General features: G+C 42.3%; 1 protein-coding gene across 2 annotated transcripts in view; it reads right to left on the bottom strand.

Moving 5' to 3' along the window:
• Nucleotides 1–25,642, bottom strand: part of LOC124234476 (WAP four-disulfide core domain protein 2-like) — a 59,124-nt gene that overhangs the window by 1,235 nt on the left and 32,247 nt on the right. Inside the window, exons 1-3 of one of the 2 annotated variants that reach the window (XM_046651819.1) lie at nucleotides 12,081–12,238; nucleotides 2,506–2,607; nucleotides 787–894 (exon numbers count right to left, since the gene is read on the bottom strand). In XM_046651819.1, the coding sequence (XP_046507775.1) occupies nucleotides 787–894; nucleotides 2,506–2,607; nucleotides 12,081–12,177 (307 nt within the window). In that variant the 5' untranslated portion in view covers nucleotides 12,178–12,238. Of the gene's footprint in view, nucleotides 1–786; nucleotides 895–2,505; nucleotides 2,608–12,080; nucleotides 12,239–25,642 lie in introns of those variants that run through there. The other variant, XM_046651820.1, reaches the window with a different exon arrangement.

The raw sequence follows: 25,642 nt of genomic DNA, 5'->3' as shown, positions 1-25,642 counted from the left end.
AATGCAGGCTGGCTCTTACACTTGTGAGGCAAGTGAAGCAGATCTGGTGGATGATAATTCTCTCCTCTATGCGGGGGAGAGAACTCCTTCATCTGTGGGATTCCCTTACATACTCCTCCATCCCCCACACCCCACCTCCCTAAAAGTCTGAGGTTATCCCTTGAGCCTGAGATAAGGTAGAGGTGTGTTAGCAAGCTGTTATTTGGATTATTCATGCAGTCCTAACCCCTCTACACCCGCCTCCTTCCCAGTCCACTGCATGCACCCACGAAATTTGTAGTGGTTTCAATCGATCCTAGCCTTTCAGTCAGGAGAGTAAAGAAATGAAGCTTCTGTGGTGAAATAGCAGCTGCCACCCACTGTTGGCAAGAAGGCTTGGGCAGGTGTAGATATTGGTGGAATGAATGAATGGACCTGTGTGTTTCACATCAGTGTGGACACGTGGTTGGGTGCAAAACACAGGCTAACTTGTCCATAACCATGTTCTTTCCAGCCTTTGCTGAGGAATAATTTGGTGCCCTAATGATATGTAACTTCTGTTTTAAGAGTATTTCCATCTTTTTCAAGCTTACAAATTCTTCTAAAGCAAAATGTTGTTAATCTAGCTTCACGGTGTTCCAGCCCTGGAGGAAGGAGCATCTTTTCTAATTCTCACAGAGACTACCACCGGCCCCAGCTGTAGCCACCTTCTCTCTCTTTCTGTGCTGGGGGCCTGGTGGCCATGTCCCGGCAGGGCTAAGCATTCAGTGGGTCAGGGATGCAGAGGGCAGGGCTTGCTGCTTTTACCTTGGTCTCTGGCTGGCCGGCAGACATGGCCGCATCCATTGCTGACACACAGACCTCCTACACCGCAGTCCTGGTGTCTCTGGCATTCTTCCACACAGACACCTATCACTAGAAAAAATTCAGCCGGAAACTGTTAATCCTGGCAGGATACCAAGGGAGGTTTATGAGGGCGTTATTTGTTTTAAACTTTTGTTCAATTCAAAATATGTGCACATGGATTCTACATAGTTTCCACTATTTTAAATGTAATAATTTTTATTTTTAAAGGATAAAAAATACTCAAATATATAAAGTAAAAAGTAAGTCTCCCTTTCTCTTGACGTATCAAGTCCTCCTATCCCAGGAGATAGAAATATCTCCTATTTCTTGTAGCTCCTTCTGGAATTTTCTCTGTGCTTTTACAAATATAGGTGGAAGCACATCAATAACACACACATATACGTGCATAAAATGTTAGCAGGTATTTGTCCAATAAGTTACAGATATGTGGCGTGAGGCTACATATGTTTTTGGTGTCAAAGACATCTTCATTAGGCAGTTTAGCAATATACATCAGAAGCTTTCAAATGCATATTTGGCCATTCCACTTTTAGGAATTTATCCTAAAGAAATATGATTTAGGTTAAGGACATTTGTATTGTATTTGTTATTAAAAAGTAGCTGAAATTGACAGGTTATCTCAATCTGTACGAGGAGAAGAAGTTGTGGAAAATAAGGCCTATCCCTCTACTGGAGAGCAGTGAAGCCATTTAAAACGTGATAGAATTGCATTTATTGATTAGGGACGATGTCATGGCACCATGTTTGTAAAAATCATACACATATTCTGTTTTCCTAGATTTTTGTTGGTTTTTCTGTTCATCCTTATTACTGTATGATGATGATCTAGTGGTTGCAATTCAGTGCCCTCGCGGCGAAGTTTGGGTCCGTTTCCCAGTCAGGGTACCAAATTCCTCTTCTACAGTTGTCGTACTGTGATGGTGTGTGTTGCTGGGATGCTAAAAATCATACCACCGGCATCAGAAATACCAGCAGGGTCACTCTTGGTGGACAGGTTTCAGTGGAGCTTCCAGACTAAGACAAACCAGGAAGAAGGACCTGGCCACCGACTTCAGAAAAATTGGCCATGAAAAACCTAAGAATAGCAGCAGGCATGGCAAATATAGCACCGGAAGGTGAAAGGATGGCACAAAAAGACCAGGCCGGGTTCCGCTCTGCTGTGCACGGGGTCGCTGGGAGTCGGAATCAACTCAACAGCACTGGTAACTATTACTGTAAGATCTTTAAGGACATAGACCTCTCCTTAAATATGGCCCAGCACTCAGCACAGAGCCAGGCATGCAGTAACCACAAGAATAAACATTTATCCACTGTTAACTCAGAAAAAGTACATATCTGTGTGTGTGGATGGATACTGAAAGCGTTTCTTTAAAATGGTTATCTAGGTGGTGGGATCATGGATAATTTATCTTTTTATCAGTATTTGACTTTTCTCTAATGAGCAGGCATTCCTTGCATAACAAAATCAGAGAGGAGGGTTCTGTGCTCCAAAAGTCGGGACACACGGCTCTGTGACATGCTCTTCCCTCAGGAAGGACAAGCCTGGAAGCAGAGACCACAGGATTAAGCCCCTGAGGGAGGCAGTCTGGGCAGAGCTAAGCCACAGTCTCGCTGGGTTGTGTGGGGTTTGGAGCCCTGGGCAGGCCGGGCGGCTTTTACCTGGTCCCAGGGCTGGAGTGCAGACTCGACGACATCCCCTCCTGAGACACCGCTGTCCAGCCCCACAGTCCAGGTCTCCTCGGCAGCGGTCCACACAGATTCCTAACGTTAGAAAAGACCCATGAACACAAAGAAGCCCCAGGTGTGGGTATAGGGAAGCGGTGGTGATTGGGCAATGGGCCCACTTCTACATGGTATATATTACATAGAGGAACGGCATATGAAACAGGACATCATAGAAAAATAAGCACCTATTAGCACATTCATAGAGGAAATGAAGATAATGTTTATCCAACTGTTAATGGTGATTATTTCAAGCAGAGGGAACTGAGGGAAGATTTAGCCCTTTTTGTTTAGATCTATGACATTTTAACTTTTGAAGAGATGTGTAACTTGAATAAACAAAAAACATAAAAATTAAAAAAATAAAGAAAATTCAGAGAAATAAGCTTTAGCTTTTTGGCCAAAGCTGTTGATCAGCAGGAAAACAGAAGGAGAAGAGAGATTTCCATATTCATACAGCAGCTCCAGTGTGTGCCAGTGGCACAAAAATTGTTGTTGAGAGGTATGTAATTCCCATTTCAGAAATGAGGGGCCGGGAGCTCGGAGAATGTAACTGACTTGCCCACAGACAGGGCTTGTAGCAGTGGTGCTGGCGTTGGAACCCAGGCAGACCTGGCCCTGAGTCCGTATTGATTAGAGACCTTCTCTGTGATGCCCTGACATGCACATAGGCATGTATGCTGTCAGATTGGTTCCCTAGGGCCTTATATGGCTGAGGATCCTAAGCATCTTTTGGGAGGCCCAACGGCTGGGTTATTTTGCAGGGAGTTTAATGGTTGACCTTCAGCACAGAAACTCATCAACATTTCAAGAATCACGCTCATCCCTGACCTCCTAGGTACTTGTTGCAGTCCAGGGTGACCATTTCAAATGCTTGCCACCACTGCACCTGCAAAGATGGGTGCTACCTCCAACCATATGCATACACAAAAATTCACTCAAAAGGGAGAAAGGCCTAAATTAAGAGCTAAAACTATGCAATCCTTAGAATGAAACATAGGTATAAATTTTTGTGACCTTGGATGAGGCAATGGTTTTTAAAATGTGACATGAAAAACACAAGCAATAAAAGAAGAATGGGGAGATTTATCTCTTTGTACGTAGAAGCAAAAGGTGAGAAAAGGGTTAGAGATTCTGAGGAGAGATCCAGGAGCTGACAGAGCTGGGTGCAAGCAAAAGGTGAGGGCTGGAGAGTGCAGATGGAGAGGCTGGCCTTGGTGAAAACAGTGAGAGAGGATGGAGGCAGACACAGAGAGATGCTGGCATGGTGATGAGTGGTGACAGTGTCTCCTTATGGAGACTGTTCTCCACGTTTACCCATCTTCCCCTCCATCCCCTCTTTAATACTGCACATGTCCAGTCTTAGATTTCCCACTTTCTGGCTCTCATTCTGAGAAAGGTGCATCTGATCTTGGCCTAGAGCTGCCGACCGTCTGGAGCTCTGTGCTGAGGGTGAGGAAGATGGCAAGGAGGAAGTAGCCACCCAACTTCAGGTTTGCTTGTTGAAGACTTCATTGGTGCTAACGCAGCAAAACCAAAGGAACTGAGATTTCTACCCTCCTGGACAGTGAACTGGGCTAGTGTCAAGGTCAGCATCAGCATGTAGGAAACTTGAATCTTAGGCTCCTCCAAGTAAGTGACTTGGCTAAAAAGAACACAGACCATGTGTGGTGTTGGGCAGTTTTACAAACAAGTTCTCTGGGTCAAGGGAAATATGTCCTTAAGGTAATGAAGAAATCTATCAGATTGAAAGAGAGAGAGAGAATGGGAGAAGATGATATAGACAGGGAGGAGGAAAGATAACTCAAGAACATCTGTGCACAAGGTGCTTCATCTACTAGGCATCACAACTGAGGTGTGACAAGGTTAAATATCTTGTTCAAGGTTATAGAGTTACGAAATGGGATTGGATGGAGCCAGGGCAGATCACCTGAAAGTATGCCCAGGTGGTATAGTGATTATTTTTAAAGTTGCTTGAGAAAAAGCCAATACAAGAAGAACACTATGAACCTTCTTTGTTCCCCTGAAGGCAGGGAATAAACCTCCCCTGTGAGGGCCTCCTCCCTACACCAGCAGGATCGAAGGCATCCTTATCCCATGAGATAGGGAACCCAAGGCCGAGAAAGCTGTGCAAACAGACTTGGCTATTCCTTCATTAATTTGCTACGCCAAGCCCAAACTCCTTTGTTTTGTAAAACCTTCACAAGTGATTGTTTCTTTGTCTAAAAAAGGTATACAAACAGCCTATTTTGCCAGCTTCTTAGGTCCCATACCATGGGGCCTCTGTACATAGGAAATAAAATTTGGGTTTTTTGTCTCCTGTTAATCTCTCTTATGTCAATTTGATTATTAGACCAGCCAAAAGAAGCAAGAGAGGTAGGGGGACATTTTCCCCTCCCTGACAAATCAAATTCAGGTATTTTGGGCTTCAGATTTCATGGCTTATTTTCTGTAATACTCTACCTCTGCATCGGGACCTAGGTCTGAATAGTATATGGCATTGCGTGATACCGTTAAGGGACATATCTGTTCTCCCTCTTCCCTAAGGCAGTGATAAATATGTGTGCATTTATATCTACATATATATACAGGAAAATGCAGAAGAATTCTGGAACAATAACCTCCCAAATAATAACAGCACCACCTCTCAGGAACAACAGAGTGAGTTGGCGGGGTGCGGGGAGTGGGGAGGATTTAGGCAGCCAAGAGGTCTTTAGTCTTATCTGAAATAAGATTGAGGTAAGAAGACATTCATATATTACTTGTACAATGAAAACTTAAGAGAAGAAGGAAGAAAACCCCTGAAACATGGAGAATGGACTGCAGAGCTGCAAGACTGGAGTGAGGAAACGCAGTTAGGAGGGCTGATGGAACATGTCATGCTGCAGGGCTCTGGCACCCTCCAGCCGGTCTGCCCCACCGAATCACACCGCTGGAATCCCCTCTAAACTATCTGAACTCCATTTTCCCCCCACAGGACTTGAGAATCCACCAGTGAGTGACCTCCTGGTGCTGGGAGAGAGATGGGAAAATTTGTCCCTGGATGCCAGGCACTCTTTCTTCCGGCTGGGTACCATTGAGAGGCGTTTACTTCCTCTTCCTACCTTAACAAATTCAGAAGAAGGAAAATGGTCATCCTTGTGTAATTAGTCCAAAAAAATGGCTGATCCAACTCTGTGTAAACAAGCTCTGGTTTTTACCCCTTGTCCCCGCTGCCTTGTACAGAATTCACCACCACTGAGGTCAATTTGCCTCAACTTTGACTGTATCTGGAGAGATGGGACCTTAGGGAGATGAGATAAAACCCAGATGTTCATTCCAATTAGCCACCTGCTTGTAAATCAGGACAAACTCCCTTTCCTTTCCAGTTTCTCTTATTTTTTGCCTTTCCTCCTCATCTTTCGCACCCTCTTCCCAATACCTAAAGTACCCTAACTCTGCTCTCTTTTAATGGTACCTGAAGGCCAAACCTCACTGTTGGAGGCACCTAACTGTCCACCTTCTCCTTCCCTGCACCTAAGTCCCACCAAAAGGGATGAATTCCATCATAAGTTCATGATGAACAACGTCACATAGGACCTCCCCATGGCCCTGCAATTTACTGCAACATCAACACAAGCTCCCACGCTTCATGAGGACTATTGAAAACCTTCCCATTCTCCTCAAACTCAGTCTCTCACACTCAGCAGGTGACCTTGCCTCCTACTTTACAGAGAAAGCATTTAAATTACTAATTTAATCTCTGTAATAGATACAGAGCAATTCAGGTTATCTAGGTCTCCATGAGTTGGCTTTGGTAGAGTATCAATCTGGGTCCAATTGGAAGAAAGGTACCACACAGGAATCTGAACAGGGTAATTTTAATATAAAGAATGATTAACTACAATAGGGGATGAGAGTAACAAGGGACTGACTAGTAAGAAGTAAGGAGAATTCTAGAGAGTATCAGGGTGGCAGATGTAAGGAATGGCCACTAACCCTAGGACTGAGATAGAGTGCCCAAGGATGAGCCCCTTACCCCACCCCTTGCCCCCAGGGCTGAGATCCAGACCCTGTTGGGGAAGCATGGTCAGGTTCATGGAATGGCAGTCACTTTGGTCCTGGCCCAGCAGAACCTACCAGAAATGCACCCTTTAGGGTGCCAGGGAAAACTGTTCACCAGGAAGTGTCTCAGCAGGGGCACTTTGCTACAAAGCTGCCCAAGAGGAGTGTCAGGGAAGACCCTGGGTGCTGGGTGCTCCTGGGTGCTGAGCACTGCAGGAGCCGAGCCCTGGAGGAACCGCCTGCACGGCAGGGGTTGGAGGCACTCTGCTCCCAAACCATGGGGCGGGGGCCGATGCTGGAGGAACTGCTGGCCACTGAGTGCTGCTGGCCACCACGCAGGGCAGGAGCTGAGCGCCAGAGAGGCTGCCAGCACTGCAGAGCTGAGCACTGCCCAAGCTGCAGGTGCTGCAGGAGGCAAACCTCCTCCTGAAACGCCTCTCCAGGGCCCTCCCCTGACAGAGCTCCTGCGCCGTCTGGCAAGAAAAAATATATCTGAAGGGCCCAGATCTATTTTCACAGGACAGTCTAAAAGGGTGAATTTGGAGCTAGGAGGCAATAAATCAATAAGAGGTACAATTAGCTTTTTTCTTTCAAGGAATTTCACCATTTCATTGAAGTTTTCAAATTTCTTGCAAAGATAATAGAGACTTCCTGTATGCCTCTCACCCAGTCTCCTAGGGCTAAAATTGTATGTAACCATGGTATTGTGGTCAAAACTAAGAAATCAATATTGGCATACTACTATTAACCAAAATACAGAATTTGACTTCCACTGTTTTTCCACTAATTTCCTTTTTATGTTCCAAGATCCAATCCTGGAGACTACACTGCATTTATTAGTTACATCTTCTTACTTTCCTTTGGAATGTGACATTGCCATAGTCTCCTCGGGTCCGATATTTTGTAGAATGCCTCTCACTTTGTATTTCTCTGATGCTTTCTCATGCTTGGACTAGTGTTATGAATTTTGAGGAAGATACTGCGATCAGGAGACAGTGCCCTGGGGACAGGAGTGGTTGGTGAGTTTCCATAATCATGTGACCTTGCAAGGGTCAGACCAGGACTGAGAAGTCAGAATGGAAGGAGGTGAGGGGTTTATTCATGTTCAAGGAGGGACCTTCCTGGAAATTCCTGGGATGTCGGGAGGCAGACGAGGAGGAGTCATCTGCAGAGCAACCATCACAGGCAAAGAGCAGAGTTATGCACAGTGCTGCAGAGCCTGCAGACTGCACAGCACCAGGGGGCGCTATTCCCCTGGACTGCAGTGTGAGGAGTCGCCCCTGGAGTTATGCAATGCAGCAACCCTGAAAATGTGGGCAGAAATGCTAATGTGCCTTCATTCCCCCACCAGACTGAGGTTGTGTGGCTGAGCTGTACACTGTAGAAAGAAAAGTAAGGAGAACTATCCCATGGTCTCAGGGCATCAAGCTCCAAGCTTAGACGGCCAAACCCAGGGAGAAGAGAGATGGAACACACTTGAGTTTGCACTGCTAAACAAACCAGAAGCGAGTCCCAGCTGAGCCTGCTCCAATCACTAGCTGATGACCTCCATCCCAGGACCACATTCTTATAGAAGATGCTTAAAGCTCCCTGTCTACCTCTCAAGTTTTCAGAAAGACACACATAAATGACAGACAGTGACCTGATGCAGGTCATTCACTCCCCGGCTTCCATTGCTTTTGTGACATGACCTTGTAAAATGTCCAAGCCAAGAACAAGGGAGGAATCCTTACCTACAGGTTAGGTGTCAGTCCCTAAGCCTGTGGCATTCTTGGGGCTTCCTTGGTGGAAGAGTGGTGAACAGAGCTTCATTCCAAGCGTTGACTCCGGGTCAATTCCATGTCCCGCAGTGGGACCCTGGAGCCAGGGCTGAGGACTACAGACGTCTGATCTCAGATCTTAGCTAATGCACTTAATGGCTGAGCCCACGCAAAGTTACACTTTATGAGAGGCTGGCTAGGTAAATCTTGTTTCCTTTCACTCTAAATGAAATTGTACTCTCAGTTAAAGTATTCTTAACTCTCTCTGCCATGGCCTATTGACTTCCTTCTCCAGAGCACTGATCCTACAGAACTCTGAGTAATTATATGGGCTACTGATCTGCAGATCCTAAAGTCATCCATGTTGGGGTGTGAGAGGTTTTCGTCTTATTGGACTGAAGAGGAGAGATTCTGGCATAAGGAAGAGTAGATGTTGCAGCGTGAGTGTGAAGACAATCTGGTGGCAGAATTCCTTGTTTTTTAGGGGACTTTGGTCTTTTTAAGGCCTTCCATTGATTGGATGAAGCCCATCCACATTATTATATCTCCTTTACTCAAAATTTACTGACTTATTCTGATCAGATGAGTTATGTATGGTAAGAATACAGCCTACAGTCCTGCTGCCTAGGGAGAGCTGTGTTGCTAATAGCTGTCCAGAGAGAAGGGTTGTCTTCACCCTTGGCTGAGGAAGTTGACCCCAATGAGTGAGTGCAGGTGGCCTGGCCTGGAGGATGTCAGTAAGAAAAGACTGGAGGGAAGGATGTTTACTTTGTCCTCTTAGCAGCTCCATCATCTGCCCACGTGGCACTTGGTTAGTATCTTCTCTTTAATGTGACGCTGATTGTAGGAACTCCTGCACACACATTAATTGCTTACAATGACCCATAATGGATAGAGTTAAGGAAGAACAAAGGTACTATAGAATCAAAGTTCTACAAAAGGAACCACACTGCAATGCTTCCCGAAATCCTCAGAAATCCAACATTCATCGTCTTTCCCGTCCACAGCTGTGGTTCCAGGAGTAGAAAAGAGCCAGGAAAGGACCATGGATGAGCTTCCCCTCATCCTGGGCACACAGACTCTAGAGGACTTTTCTAGGGTGACTCAATGGGCAAGGTAGGAGGGATCTCATCTATCACTCACTGCCACCAGAGGTGCTGTTCCAAATACACATTTGGTCATCGCACTGCCTGGGCTTGATCGTCCCCAGTGGATCTCTATCCACCTTGCTGGACAAAACAATGAAGCCCCTCCAAAATTGGCCCTGGATCTCCCCTTAAAGCCTCTTCCAGGCCCACTACCCTAGAACCCCACCTCCCCCAAGATCCAGCCCCCAGCCCTTCCCACCCCCAAGGCTGTGCAGCTAGTAGTACTGCTGCCTGGACGGTTCACCCAGCTCCCCCTGCACCTGCTGATCTCCACCTCACCCCTCAGGTTCCAGCTCACACAGTTCCTCCCACCTAAACATTTTCCCAACAGCCTGGACAAGAGCTAATAATTCCCTTCGTGCTCCTGCAGAACTTTGCGCAAATCTCTGCTGCGGCATCAGGCAGGTGATATTATAATTATACATATGAGTGTCTCCTGCGGAGCTCATCTGATATGTGTTCTTATTCCAGCACCAAGCACAGTGCCTTGGTGTTGGCCAGCAATCAATAAATGCTTACTTCCTGTATCTTTTACATCTCATCTTTTACCTCAATCATGCAGAAGGAACCATCTCAAGGAATTTTTATCGGAGTTTTGAAGTGTGAAAAGCCGTGGGACACCTTGATGCTGGGAATCCAGGATCATGACTGTGTGTCTCAGCTGAGCAGCTGGAAGCAGCTGCCTCCTTGCCTGGGGTGGGGATCCTTTATTCTTCCCATGCCCTGTGTTACGTAGGACAATGCCAGTTCTCTTGCCATGTGCACCCAACCCCTCTACCCCAGGACTTATTGAGACTTCCATGTGCAGAGGGCAGGTGGGTATTCCTTTCCCCTGAGAAGATGAGAGGGGGCCTGTCCTCTACTCACAAGCAGGTCACTGGGTTCTTACACTCACTTGTTGGACAGTGAGTACAGCCCACACCATTGCTGCAGCATTTCTGACCCGTGGGATGTTCATTATCCTCAGTGCTTATTACAAGCAAGCACCAGAGGTTCTGTGTGGCCCTTCTGGGCAGGTGTCAATCTTTCTGTCCTTATAATACATGACAACTGTTCTAGAATCAATGCTCAGATAAACCCATACCTCCTCATGGGAGGAGATCCTCATTCTGTCCCGAACTACTCCAGTTACAACACAATCCCACTCAACCTACCCACAGGCTTGGAAAGAGAACATATATACGGATCTAAGGAACTGAAATTCATAATTGAAATCTTTCGCTCTCTGCTGTAAGATACTGCCCAATTCTGTGGGATTCCCCTAGACAAATAAGTTCTGTTGAGCCTGATAAGTCTGTATGAACACCACTGTCCATAGAGGGAATAAGTAACAGTTCTCTTAACTCTATGAAACTCCTCCTGAGGGTGCTGTCATTACTGTGACTCAACCGGAAAGCCTTCTAGTCTCTGTGTCTCTGCATTCCACATTTCAAATTCCCAGGAGGAAAAGAAAATCAGATTGACTCAAAGGTCTATATTGGATCACTGAGCAATGTCAAGGAGGCAGTGTCACTTTGGGAAGTTGAGCAGGAAAAGTAGGCAGGAAACAAAGTTACAGTGGGTGGATCTTGAGGACCTGGGAAGTGTGGATTTCATTTGGGAGGCTAAGAGAGGGATATGGTTACAGTTTACTTATGAAGATTATTCTGGTAGGAGAGCAGAGAATGGACCAGGATTCATCAAGCTAACAAACTTCAGAAGGAAGAGAGGGGCCGGGAGAGCTGCTGGGAAGTGACTGAGCTGGCCTAAGATGGGGAAATCAGGGCTGGAAGTACAGTGTGGCTATGGGGGTGGAGAGGAAGAAACACATGCAAGAGGCAATTACAAAGAATGGAATTTAGCAACCAGTTTGAGGTAGGGGAAGGATAGCGAAGAAGGTAGAGGGGTAAAAGTTGAATGCAATAATCTTCAGGGAGAAGAAGAAGATCCAGTGAAGAGAATCAAGAAGAGAAGAAAGTTTGAGGATTGATGAAGTGGGAAACAATGTCTGATGTTGTAGAGAATAAAGACTTTGGCTCCTGAGAAGAGTCAAGAGATTTGTCAACAGGACCCGGGAGAGAAATTTCAGGAGAGTGCTGGGGAAAGAATGACTATAGTTAGTGTTTAAGGGGATAAGGAATGAGTTATGGGGAAGTAAGGGCAGAGAATTCATATTAGTCCTTTGAGAATGTTGGCGATAAAATGGAAAGAAGAGGTTGAGATGATTCATGTTTAATATGATTAAGAAAATATTTTTCTAGGCCATCCGATCTATTTGTAGCAAAAGACAAAGAAGCTGGTGAAGAGGGAGATGCATGGGAGATGGAGGGTGACTGATGAGGGGCCAAAGTGGAAGAGTGGAGAGCCCAGATGGAGGGGTGACCCAGGGAAAGGAGGGGAGAAAGTGGAGGCAGAAGAGAGTCTGCAGTCAAGGGGGGCTCTCTGCAATGCCTCCTTGACTCCAACATCTTTCTTTCTCTCCTTACTTCCCTTTTTCCACCTGCACACACTGGTCCCAGATGTCCTACTTTCTGGCTCCCTCTTTCAAGGAAGAAAGAGCCTGCCTTCTGCCTGGACTTACCCACATCTTGAACTGGTCTCACTTCAGCCTGAAGCCCCCGTACCTCTAAGCTGAGGGTGATGAGGCTCACAAGGAGGAGGAGCCCTCCCAACTTCATGTTGCTGTTGGAAGTCTTTGGTAAAAAGCAACAGGGCTGGGAGCAGCAGCAGAAATTTATGTGCTTCTGCTCCCTGAGCTGCAATACAAAGTCAGGGGTGGGCGGGACTAGGGACTCTGGGAGCCTCAGCCCTGCCCAGAAACTGACGTCTGGAGAACAAAAAACATGTGTACGCTGGGTAATGCCACGTTGTTACCTAAGCAAGTCTCTGAGTCAAGGAAACATCCTCCTCTGACCAAAAAATAAGACTCTTAAACCAGGAAAGCCTTGAGTGACTGAGAAAGGGGTGGGGGTGGGCACTCACTTTTATTATGTGCTTTCATTCATTCATTCATTCATTTTTCAACACAAGTAACAAATGTCTTCTCTGGGCCAGGCATGTGGTAGCCAAGAGGATTATGTCCTTATAGAAATTACAACCTAGGAACTGAATGCTGGCTGGCGAGGGTGCAGTCCACTCTTTCACTTCCCCCCTCCCTGCTCTGGGCCCAGCACCTTTGGTACTGAGGGCAGGAAGGGGCAGTGGGTGACCCAGCAGGGGTGCTCCTAGGTCACCTGCTGGTTTTGAGGAGGTGACTTTGGTCTCCTTCTGGCTTTGTCTGATTCTCTCCACTGCTGGGCACCTAGCAGGTACGGTAGTCTTTGCCCATAGGATACATGTAAGTTTCTGGGGATGGAGTTGCATTTCATTTCATACACCTTCATTTCTGAGAACTCAAACTCCCAATACACATGTTAAGCTCTTCCACGTTGTCTCACTTCCTTCTGCACTGGGCCAGGAGTTGGGATGGGCTGCAGTAACCAACCCCTGAGTCGTCAGATTTCATTTCCCCTTTCTTGTAGGCACTTCTGATCCAATTTTTATTTCATTTTCTTCTTCTGGGAGATGTGATTAAATTAGCCTCATTTAGGGGAAACAGAAATCAGAGGAGGAGTGGAGCCTCACTCTCTTCTTGCTCACCCCAGCTCCCGTGAGTTCAGCTGCAGAGTGGCCCAGGCAATGAGAGTCGCTGGTTTTCTGGGCACTTAGGTTTCACCAGATGTTTACACTGTATATGTTCATACCTTTCATTTAATCCTCACACAACACAGTAACAGAGATAGCATTTTCTGGATTTCACTGATGAGGAAACTGAGGGTTAAAAAAATTACATTTGTTTCCCAAGTGTCAGAACAACATTTTGAAGTAAAGTCTTAATCCATGTAATGTTGCCACCACTTACAGTGTTTCCTGTTACTTCATTCTTTTCCCGACTGCTAATTTTTTAAAAAAATTGTGTGCTAGGGTCAGGGCCCACTTGTTACTGCATTAGCTCATTTACTCCTCACCACGATCCTCTGAGGTGGGTATTACCCCGCTTTGCAGGTGAGGAAACTGAGGTTAAGCAACTTGCCCTAAACCCCAGGTTGGTGAGCTGTGGAGGTGGGGTTCAAAGGCTCTGGCGCCTTGCACCTCCCACTCTGCCAAGTGCAGACCAAGGATAAATTCTGACTTAGCCACTCTCCAGTTTTGTAACCATGAGCAATTCATGATCACTTAAACCCAAGTAGCCTCAGTTTCCTCACGGGGCCCTAATAAGGAGGTATGCCACACCGAGCAAGAAGAGTCAGCACTGAGCCCTTGCTTAGAACAGCGGCAACAAACAGGAGAACAAATAAAACAAAAACCCCACCTGAAATGTCCACTGGAAGGCGATTTACTGAGGGGCTGCACTGTATTCTAGATGGTGGGCTACAGCTAACTAAACTAATTGAAGAAATATTCATTAAATTTAATAGTTAAATAGAATAAAGTTAAACATATTAAATTATGTTGACAGCAAAAGATGCTCACAATAAAACTTAAGTTGCATAAAAGTATTTACAGAATGGCTTTTTGGTTAAAAATATAACGATAATATTAATATTTATATAAATATAAATAATAAATATAATGCTGTGGAAATAGTTGTTTTCTAGGCAGCCAAAATATTGATGATTTTATATATATGTGTACATATACATAGAGAGGCACTCATCACTAGTTTTTGATTTTTATAGAACAAGCATTACTTGTGAAAAAAGGAAAATGATGACAGGTCTTTGTAAGCGATATTTATTAATGAGATACTGGGCCCACAGCCCTGTGAGCTGTTTTCCCTCTGGAGGGAAGGAGTGGGGCCAGAGGCCCCAGGAATACTGATGGGTTTCTGTCCCTTTTCTGATCAGCAGCAGTTTTGGAAAGGCCAGGCTGGGCTAACCCTGAGCACACCTTGTTGGGGGAATCAAGCAGGGTTCCTGGTTTTTTCTTACCTGGGTCAGGGAGAGGGGAGCAGACCTGGCTACAGCCCTTCCTGATGCACCATCTTCACACCCTGCCATCCCTGTCTCTCTTGCACTGGAGCTCACAGACACCTGTGAGAGAAGATTCATCAAAAACTTTAGTCTCAGTGATGTCAGCATCATGGCAGAGTAAGCGCTCCCATTAGACTCCCCCCACTAAGATGCAACTAAAAGGACATTCATATACCAATGGAGCACTTCCACAGAACACAAAAGACATCTGAGAGACACTTACAGCCATATATCTGAAGGTGGAGGTCCTGAACCCCCCTGAGGAAGTGGAAGGAGGTAAGGGGATCTCCTTTCCCTCCTCCAATGGATGTCACTCTGGGCTCCAGACCATGCAGCTCTGAGAGGTGAGGGCAGAGGGGTGACCCTCCATGGGAACACCTTCGCTCTCTAAGATCCCTCACAGACCATTAGAAAGCCCTCACAGAAGTGATTAAGCTATTGTGGGGGTGTCTTCATCAGGCTAGCACCCCAGGAGAGCAGATAGCAAGGGCAGAGGGAGACTGCCCCCCCGCCAGGGTCACACAGACAAAAGAAAGCACCCCTCCCACTGCCCAGCACTCCAGCTCAGCTGGTCAGTCAGTGTGCCCACACATGCAGAAAAGCAGCAGCTGTGAGCAGTTGAGCCAAAGATCACAGTGAGCTCAGAATACAGAGCTTTTGAAACCCACCCAGGTGGGGCAGGTGGAAACTGCATTCAGATACTATCACTATGTAGAGGCACAAATCCACATCATCAAACAGCATGAAAAAAATACATTAAATCTACAGTCCAGAAGGAAAATGACATTAACCCTGAAAGCACAGAAATTTGTAATCTAAGTGACAGAGAATTAAATTGAGTTTTTTATCATAAAAAACTCAACAAGTTACAAGAAAATACAGATGCTTCAATGAAGTCAGGAGCTTCTTCAGAAAAGAGACTGAAACTATAAAGAAAAACCAATCAGAAGTGTTTGAGATGAAAAACTCAATGGATGAGATTTTAAAAATCTGTACACCATGAATAACAGAGCTGATATTATGGAGGAGCAAATCAGCAGTCTGGAGGACAGAAATATAGAAATACTTCAGATGGAGGAAGAGAGAGAACTAAGACTAAAAATAAGTGAAGAAATTCTCCAAGAAATATGGGCTCATTTAGGAACTGTAACATAAGGATTATAAGTATTCAAGAAGGAGAAGAGAAGGAGAATGGAGCAGAAAGCTTACTCAAAGAAATAATAGCTGAGAACTTCACAAACAAGGGGAAGGAGATGGAAATACAAGTGAAAGAAGCCAATAGATCTCTTAACTTTGTCAATGTAAAAAGACCTTCTCCAAGATATATAATGATAAATCTGGCAAAAGCCAGTGACAGAAAAAATATTTAGGGCAGCAAGGCAGACGAAAATAACTTACAAAGGAACTCCTATCAGGCTTTCAGCAGATTTCTCAGCAGAAACCTTACAGGCTAGGAGACAGTGGAATGATATATTGAAAATTCTGAAAGACAAAAACTTTCAGCCAAGAATACTCAATCCAGCAAAAATATCCTTCAGATATAATGTGGAAATAAAAATTTCCCCAGATAAACAGGAGCTGAGGGAGTTCATCGTCACAAGACACCCCTCCAAACAAGAAATGCTCAAGAAGGCCCTCAAATCTGAAGAAAAAAGAAAGTGTTACAAAGCCTTGAGCAAGGAGATAAATAGGTAGACAAAATCAGGAAATTGCAGCTCTTTGTCAGAACAGGTTAGCAAACAATTATAACATTAAAGATAAAGAGAAGAAAACACCAAAAATAGATATAATCTTGTCATTTTAACCACAAACTCACACCACAAGATGGAATAAGTTGTGACAATAATAAGTTTAAGGGGAAGAGGGAAGGGATGGAACTGGCTTATTCTAAGGATATAAGAGACTACCAGAAAATGGACTATCTCATCTATGAGATTTCTTTAATACAAACCTGATGGTACCCACTAAACAAATCATCAGAACAGGGACACAAATGATAAATAAAGAGAAAACTATCTAACTGAATTTGTAGTCCAAAATACACAAGATGAGAAACAAAAGAAATGCAGAAGAACCAGAAAATGAGTGATAAATTGGCAGCATTAAACCCTTATATATGAATAATCACTCTAAATGTAAATGGATTGAATTCTCCAATCAAAACACACAGAGTGGTGGGATGGATTAAAAACCAAGACCCAACAATATGCTGCCTCCAGGGAACACATCTCAGCTCCAAAGACAAACACAGGCTCAGAGTGAAGTGATGGAAGACAACACTCGAAGCTAATGGCAAATAAAAGAAAGAGGGGCTTGCCTTGCTTATATCAGACAAAGTAGACTTCCAGATAAAACAGGTAACGAGAGACAAAGAGGGAAAGGATATAATGATAAAAGGTACACTCCACCAAGAAGACATAAGACTTATAAATATATGTTCACCCAACACAGGAGCACCAAAGTACAAAAAGCCAGTATCAACAAACATAAAAGCAGATAACAACAACAACACAATCTACTTACATGAGTGGATAGATCATCCAGACAGAAAGTCAACAAGGAAATAGTGGATTTAAATGAAAAACTAAAGCAGATGGACTTTATACATATATATAGAACACTCCACCCCAAAACACCAGAATACACATTCATCTCCAATGCACGTGAAATATTCTCAAGGAGAGACTATGTTTTGGGAAGCAAGGCAAGCCTCAATAAATTTAAGAAGATTGAAATCCTATCAAGCATCTTTTCTGACCAGAATGCTATGAAACTAGAAGTCAACTACAAGAAAAATGCTGGGAAAGGGACAAAGATGTAGAGACTAAACAACATGCTACCTAACAAGAAATGGATCATTGAAGAAATTAAGGGAGAAATCAAAAAATATCTAGAGATAAAGGAAAATTAAAATACACCATACCAACTCATATGGGATGCAGCAGAAGTGGTCCTGAGGGAAATTAATAGCAATACAGGCCCACCTTAACAGACAAGAAAAATCTCAAATAAGCAATCTTAAACCACACCTAACAGAATTAGAAAAAGAAGAACAAACAAAGCCCAAAGTCAGCAGAAGGATGGAAATAATAAAAAATAGAGCAGAAATAAATGAAACTGAAACAAACAAAAACAGTAGAAAGGATCAGCAAAACAAAGAGCTGGTTCTTTGAGAAGATAAAAAAAATTGGCAAACCCTTAACCAGACTCACTAAGAAAAAAAGAGAGAAGGCTCAAATAGGTAAAATTTGAAATGAAAGAGGAGAAACTACAACAGATACCACAGAAATACAAAGGATTGTAAGAGAATACTAAGAAAAACTTTATGTCAACAAATTGGACAATATAGAAGAAATGGGTAAATTCTTAAACTCACACAACCTCCCAAAACTGAATCAAGAAGAAATAGAGAATCTGTAAAGACCAATCACAAGTAAAGAGATTGAAACAGTATTTGAAAACCTCCCCAAAAATAAAAGTCCAGGACCAGATGGCTTCTCTGAAGAATTCTACCAAACATTCAAAGAAGATTCAGTACCTATCTTTCTCAAACTATTCCCCAAAATTGAGGAAGACGGAGCACTCCCTAACACATTCTATGAGGATAACATCACCCTGATACCAAAGCCAGACAAAGACAATGCAAAGAAGGAAAATTACAGGCCAACATCACTGATGAACATAGATGCAAAAATCCTTGACAAAATATTGGCAACCCAAATACAGCAATACACCAAAAATTTCATACATCATGATCAAGCGTGATTTATACAGGGACACAGGGATGGTTCAACATCTGCAAATCAACCCATGTGATACACCACATTAACAAAATGAGGAATAAAACCCACATGAACATCTCAATAGATGCAGAGAAAGCATTTGACAAGGTCCAACAGGCATTTATGATAAATACTCTTAACAAAATGGGGATAGAAGGAAATTACCTCAACATAATAAAGACCATATATGACAAACCCACAGCCAACATCATACTCAATGGGGAAAAACTGAATGCCATCTCTGTGAGAACAGGAACAAGACAAGGATGCCCACTATCATCACTCTTATTCAACATAGTACTGGAGGTTTTGGTCACAGCAATTATGCAGGAGAAAGGTATAAAAGGAATCCAAATAGGGAGTGAAGAAGTGAAACTCTCTCTCTTTGCAGACAACATGATCTTATATATAGAAAACCCTAAAGAATCCATTGGAAAACTATTAGAAATAATTAACAACTACAGTAAAGTTGTACGGTACAAAATCAACTTAAAAAAATCAGTTGCATTTATGTACTCTAATCACTAACTTACAGGAAGAGAACTCAAGAATACAATTCTATTTACAATGGCAACAAAAAGAATAAAGTACCTAAGAATAAATTTAACTAAAGAGGTGAAGGACTTATACAACGAAAACTATAAGATATTATTGAAAGAAATAGATCAGGACATAAAGAGATTTCATTCACATGGATTGGAAGAATAAACATAGATAAAATGTCCATACTACACAAAGCTATCTACAGATTCAACGCAATCCCAATCAGAATCCCAATGACATTCTGCACAGAAATAGAGCAAAGGATCATAAAATTCATATGGGGCAACCAAAGACCCAGAATTGCTAAAGCAATACTGAGAAAAAAGAACAAAGCTGGAGGCATCATAATCCATGACTTCAAAATGTACTACAAAGCCTTAGTGATCAAAACAGCATGGTACTGATACAAAAACAGACACACAGATCAATGGAACAGAACTGAAAGCACAGAAATAAAACCGCACATATACAGACAGTTAATCTTTGACAAGGGTGCCAAGAACATACAATGTAGAAAAGACAGTCTCTTCAATAAATGGTGTTGGGAAAACTAGACAGCCACATGCAAAAGAATTAAAGTAGACCATTATCTCACGCCATACACAAAAATAAACTCAAAATGGATCAAAAACTTGAAGATAAGTCCTGAAACCATAAAACTCCTGGAAGATAATATAGGTGGTATGCTCTTGGACATCAAACTTAAAAGGATCTTTTTGAACACCATGTCTTCTCAGACAAGGGAAACAAAAAATAAACAAGTGGGAGTTCATCAGACTAAAGAGCTTCTGCAAGGCAAAAGAAACCAGGATCAAAAGCAAAAGACAACCCACTAACTGAGAGAAAATTTTTGCAAATCATGTATCCAATAAGGAGTTAATCTCCATAATATATAAGGAACTCATACAACTGAACAACAAAAAAAGAAACAGTCTGATCAAAAAATGGGCAGAGGATATGAACAGACATTTTTCCAAAGAAGATATACAGATGGCCAATAAACACATGAAAAGAAATTCAACATCACTAATCATCAGGGAAATGCAAATCAAAACTACAATAAGATACCACCTGACACCTGTTAAAATGGCTATAATCACTAAGACAAAAAAATAACAAATGTTGGAGAGAGTGTGGAGAGAAGGGAACCCTCACACACTGCTGGTGGGAATGCAAACTGGTGCAGCCACTATGGAAAATGGCATGGAGATTCCTCAAAAAACTAAAAATAGAACTACCATATGACCCAGCTATCCCACTACTGGGTATCAACCCAAACAACTTGAAATCAAGAATCCAAAGTAACCTACGTACTCCTTTGTTCATTGTAGCACTATTCGCAATAGCCAAGACATGGAAGCAACCCAAGTGCCCATTGATTGATGATTGGATAAAGAAGATGTGGTATACATATATACAATGGAATACTACTCAGCCAGAAAAAAAGACAAAAATCATCCCATTTGCAACAACATGGAAGCACCTTGAGGGAATTATGCTTAGCAAAATAAGCCAGACTGAGAAAGACAAACACCAGACGATTTCACTCATATGTGGAATATAAACAAGCACATAGACGAAGAAAACAGTTCAGCGGTTACAAGGGGAAGGGAGATTGGGGGTGAGTACAGGGGGTGAGGGGGAGCAGCTATGTGGGGACAGACAAGAAATATTGTACAACTGAAATGTCACAATGATGTAAACTATTATGAACTCAAATTTTAAAAATAGCACTAACATAATAAAAAGAATAATCAAGGCAGTCTTAAACGAAGTTGCAGGACTTCAGCTACCATTTATCAAGATATTATACCACGGCAGTAAATGAGATAGTGTGGTATTGGTGCAAAAGAGACAAGAGACCAATGGGACAGATATACACACACGGTCTCTGAATTTATGACAAAGGAGCCGTTGTAATACAAAGGGGGAAAAGAATGGACTTTTCAATACATGTGGCTGGATTAATCAGATTATCCATATGGAAAAAAAAGGAGCCTTAACTCCTACTTCACATCACACACAGAAATCTGTCCAAATGGATCATGGACCTAAGTGAAAAGTAGTATCTAGAAGATACTATAGTAGGTTAATTCATGATCTTGAGATAGGCACATACTTCTTAAATATTACAGAAACATTACTGACCATAAAAATAGGTGGATCAATGGGATCTCATTAAAGTTATGAATGTTTCTTCATTAAATGGAACCATTAAGAGAGTGAAAAGGAAAGCCACACTGGGAGAAAATGTTTATAATACGTATATACAACAAACAACTTGTATCCAGAATCCATTACAAATCAATAGGAAAAATACAGATACCAATAGAAAAGTGGGCAAAGGATCCAACAGACACTTCACCAAGGAGAAAGTCAGAAGTTGTTAAAAATAACATCAAATTCTGGGAAGGTGGTTTTAATAGAGTAGGCTGACATAATTTTTGAATCTTCCAACATCTCCTCACCAAAACACACAGAACAATTAAAATAGCAAAATTCAATACATGTAGACAACAAAACTGGGGAACAAGGTATCCTTTCAAACACCAAAATATGGGTGGATGGAAGGGGACAGACCACTAACATCCTCCAGACCAAGGAGGTATCTGCATCCTTGCAGGAACCTTCGGGAAGCAATGGGGTGACTGATGGAGAAGACAGGGGATTTTGCTCCCATGAGAACTTCCAGAGGAATCTACTAGAGATTGATCTTCAGCCAACCAAAGTAACTGGTAGATATTGAAATGGGGACTAGTACAGCCATTACATTTATATTTACAGTAGAATTAAGACTAAATAATGGTGTATGGAGAGAGTCTATGAAATAGCCATATGCTCTGACAATGTGAACGCGATATACCTATCAAAAATTGTGGTGGGGGTTGGAAAGAACGTATGAAAAGGAGAATAAGCTTGATGAGCACCTTAGAATGATTAAGTGGGAATGAAAGGATATTACTTCAAATCAGCTGCTGGAGTAGTGAAATAGGGAGGAAAGAAAAGAGGAAATTAGCTAATTTTATTATTACTATTACTCATCGTAGGACACCTATAGATAATAGTCCAAAAAAGAAGGGATCAAGGGTAGTACCTAAAGGTCTTAGTACGAGGTAATGACTAAAACAAAAATATAAATCTTTCTCAGTACAAAACATACAGTAAGAGAGAGAGAAAGGCAGAGAGATCACACAAGTAAAATAGATCACACAGTGAAAGACCATATATCTAATAAAGAGGGAATAAAGCTACAACAGTAATAAAATAACAAAAAGATAGGCTAAACCATACAATTAAAAGGAGCTCTTATCTTTTATAGATTCATATAGAGATAGCATGTAATGAAATAATGTCTGGAATTTGCTTCAAAGTAACACAGGATGAGGGGAAGTATATGGGTTTAGAGAAGGAAGAAGAAAGACTACATGTTGATAATGGTTGAAGCTGGCTGACGGGTATGTGGTCTATCATTACACCATTCTTTCTGCCTTGTATACATTTAAAATTTCCCATAATAAAAAGTTAAAAAATAAAATGTTGACGGATGTTCAAAATATTTTACTGAGTAAAAAATGTGAAATTACTAACATGTTTGTACACACACAGCTGTGGAAAGATATATGCTGAAAGGTTAACAATGATTTTTCTCTAGGTGATGATATTGTGGGTGCCATTCATTTATTTGTTTGTATAGTTTTGTCTATAGAGAGTTGTATTTCAACCAAAAATATGCATTTGGGGAGAATAAAAACATTAAAAGTTACTCTTAAAAAGAAGTTATCATAATGAAAAAAGCTGAGAGTGATTGAATGCAATGGAAATAGTGAGTCCAAAGAATCCCGTTTTCTTTACATTTTATAATGAAAACTTTGAAAAACATACTCATGAGTTCGTTATTATTTAACGCATTTCCAGAAAGGTTGGGCAGGACCAAGCACATATTCCCGCTGGCTGAGGAAATCAGGGAGGGCTCTCTCATTTACCTCTTTTGTGAGGGCTGGTGAGCAGACACAATCACAACCATGGCTGCTGCACCATCCCCCTGTTCCACAGGCCTCGTTTCCTTGGCACTACCCCAGGCAAACACCTTCGTTATTAGAAGAGACTCAGCTAAAACTCTTAAATAAACGCTTAGCTTATAAATGACTATGGCATAGTATAAGGCACTTACATTTTGATCTAGCACTTCACTGTTTAAACATGATCATATGTATAATCTCCTCTGACCCTCTCAACAAATAAGATCTGAAATATTTGTAGGAGTGTTTAGAGTATTTCTTTAGGATTGGAGTATTTGCAAGAAAGAAATCTTCAAAGAAAGCAGCTATTGGTAACCCCAATGGGCTTTAATCAGTGGGTTTTATCATTTGCATTTTATAGATGAGGACATTGAGAGGTTACCTGGTTAACGGCAGAGTTGGGATTTGAATCCAGGGCTATCTGTCCCTGAAGCACATGTCCCTTTGCTATACAACTCAGTGAAATTAACCTTGAATACAAACTTGAGTTTCCAAAGGTCAAGAAGTAATTTCTGATGGAAGTATAGAATTTCCTGGGTTCTAACCCCTAAAGAAGGGTTCAGTGTGGCTTCTTGATACTAGTGGAGACAGAGATTACAGTTGGAGACAGGCCGTGGAAGCAGTGTTCAAGCCTTTGGCAAAACAGCAACACTCACACCAGCAATCACCACACCACCAACAAGAGAATTCTCACTTTGGGGCCTGCCCAGTAGTTGACCTGCTTCCAACACTATCCCTATCAGTCTCTGTCAGTTTCACTTTTGTCATCTCTAGAGTGGGGTGTCTTGTGTGTGTCTTGGGGAAGTAGAGAGAGGCTGGGCTAGATCAGTAACTCCTAAATGTGTCTGATTATCAGAAGACCTTGGAGGTTTAAAAAGAATGAAACTACAGAGTAAAGGACCCTGTCCAGACCCAATGAGACCAATTCTCCAGAGTTGGGCCTAGCGATGTGTATTCTAGTGAGTGCTCCATGTGATGCTAATGCAGAGCTGGACTAGAGAAACTCCAAGAGCCGGTGTGGCTCTGACATTTTAAGATTCCATAAGCTGTTGCCAATTTGTGGAGGAAGGTTGGGGGCTATAACTGTCTCCCAGCATCCAACCATTCGTTCTTCATATACTCATTCATTCACTCCCTTGTCCCTAAATCATTCACTCATTCTAAAAAACAAAGGCCCACTATATGTAAGGGAAAGGATTAGCTGTTCCAGGAAATACAAAGATGTAAATAATGTTCTGTGTCAGCAAGGCAGGAAAATCTAGGGTGGAAAATCAAAACTTGCTGTCATGGAACTCCACTTCAAAGCTTTGCAGCTGTAGCCAGAGATACGGCAAAGAGCTAAAGGATAAGAATGGCTTAACCACTACTGCACTGGAGAATTGCCTGGGATTTTACCACACACACACGCACCCACACCCCCCCACACACACCCCTACAAGAGTACCAAGACCATTCAATGGGAAAAGAATAGTCTGTTAACAAATGGTGCTGGGAAAAATAGAAAAACATACAAAAGAATGAATTTTGACTACTACCTCAAGCCATATATATACAAAAATTTGCTCAAAAGGGATGAAAGACCTAAACGTAAGAACTAAAACTATAAAACTCTTAGAATGAAACATAGGTGTAAATCTTTGTGACCTTGGACTCAGCAATGGTTTTTAAAATATGACATGAAAAACACAAGCAATAAAAGAAGAAGTGGATGAATTGGACTTCATCAAATTAAAAACTTTTGTGCATCAAAGGACACAATCAAGACAGTGAAAAGACAATCCACAGAGTGGGGGAAAATATTTGCAAATCATATCGGATAAGGGACTAGTATACAGAATGTATAAAAAATTCCTACCACTCAACAACAAAAAGGCAAGCACTGCAATTTTGAAAAGAAGGAATTGAATAGATATTTCTCCAAAGAAGACATACAAATGGCAAATAACCACATGAATAAATGCTCAACATCATTAGTCATTAAGAAATGCAAATCAAAACCACAATGAGATACCACTTCACACCCACTAGGATGGCTATCATTAAAACCCCAGGTAACAACAAGTGTTGACAAGGATGTGGAGAAATTGGAACCCTCATACATTGCTGATGGGGATATAAAGTGGTGTAGCCTCTGTGGAAAACAGTTTGGCAGTTCTTCAAAAAATTAAACATCCTAGACATATACTCAAGAGAATTAAAAACATGTTCAGACAAAAATGTTTACATAAATGTTCATAGCAGGCATATTTCATAATGGCCACAAAATGGAAACACTCAAATGCCCATTGACTGATGAATGCATAGATAACATGTGGTATAGCTATACAGTGGAATATTATTCGGCCATAAAAAGGAATGAAGTTCTCATAGAAACTACAACTTAGGTGAACCTTGAAAATATTGAAAGAAGCAGACACAAAAGGCCACATCTTGTATGATTCCATTGATATGAAATATCCAGAACAGGAAACTGCTTAGAGATAGAAGGCAGATTAAAGTTTGACAGAGGGTGAGGGAAGGAGGGGAAGGGGAGGACTACTTAACGGGTATGGGGTTTTTGTGGAGTGATGGAAACGTTCTGCAAGAGATAGTGGTGATGGATGCACAGCGTTGTGAATATACTAAACACCAGTGAATCATACACTTTAAAATTGCTAAAAGGGTGAATTTTATCTCAAGGAACACACACAGCTAGAGAGCTCCAGAGAGCCTGATTTAATTGGTCTGGCGTAGGGCCCCGGCACTAGTAATTTTAAAAAGCTTCTTAGGCGATTCTAATGTGAGCCA

Source organism: Equus quagga, unplaced genomic scaffold, assembly GCF_021613505.1.
Source record: "Equus quagga isolate Etosha38 unplaced genomic scaffold, UCLA_HA_Equagga_1.0 805_RagTag, whole genome shotgun sequence".
NCBI classification, from domain to species: Eukaryota; Metazoa; Chordata; class Mammalia; order Perissodactyla; family Equidae; genus Equus; species Equus quagga.
Note: the sequence above shows the minus strand (reverse complement) of the source record. Positions and strands in the feature narration are given on the sequence as shown.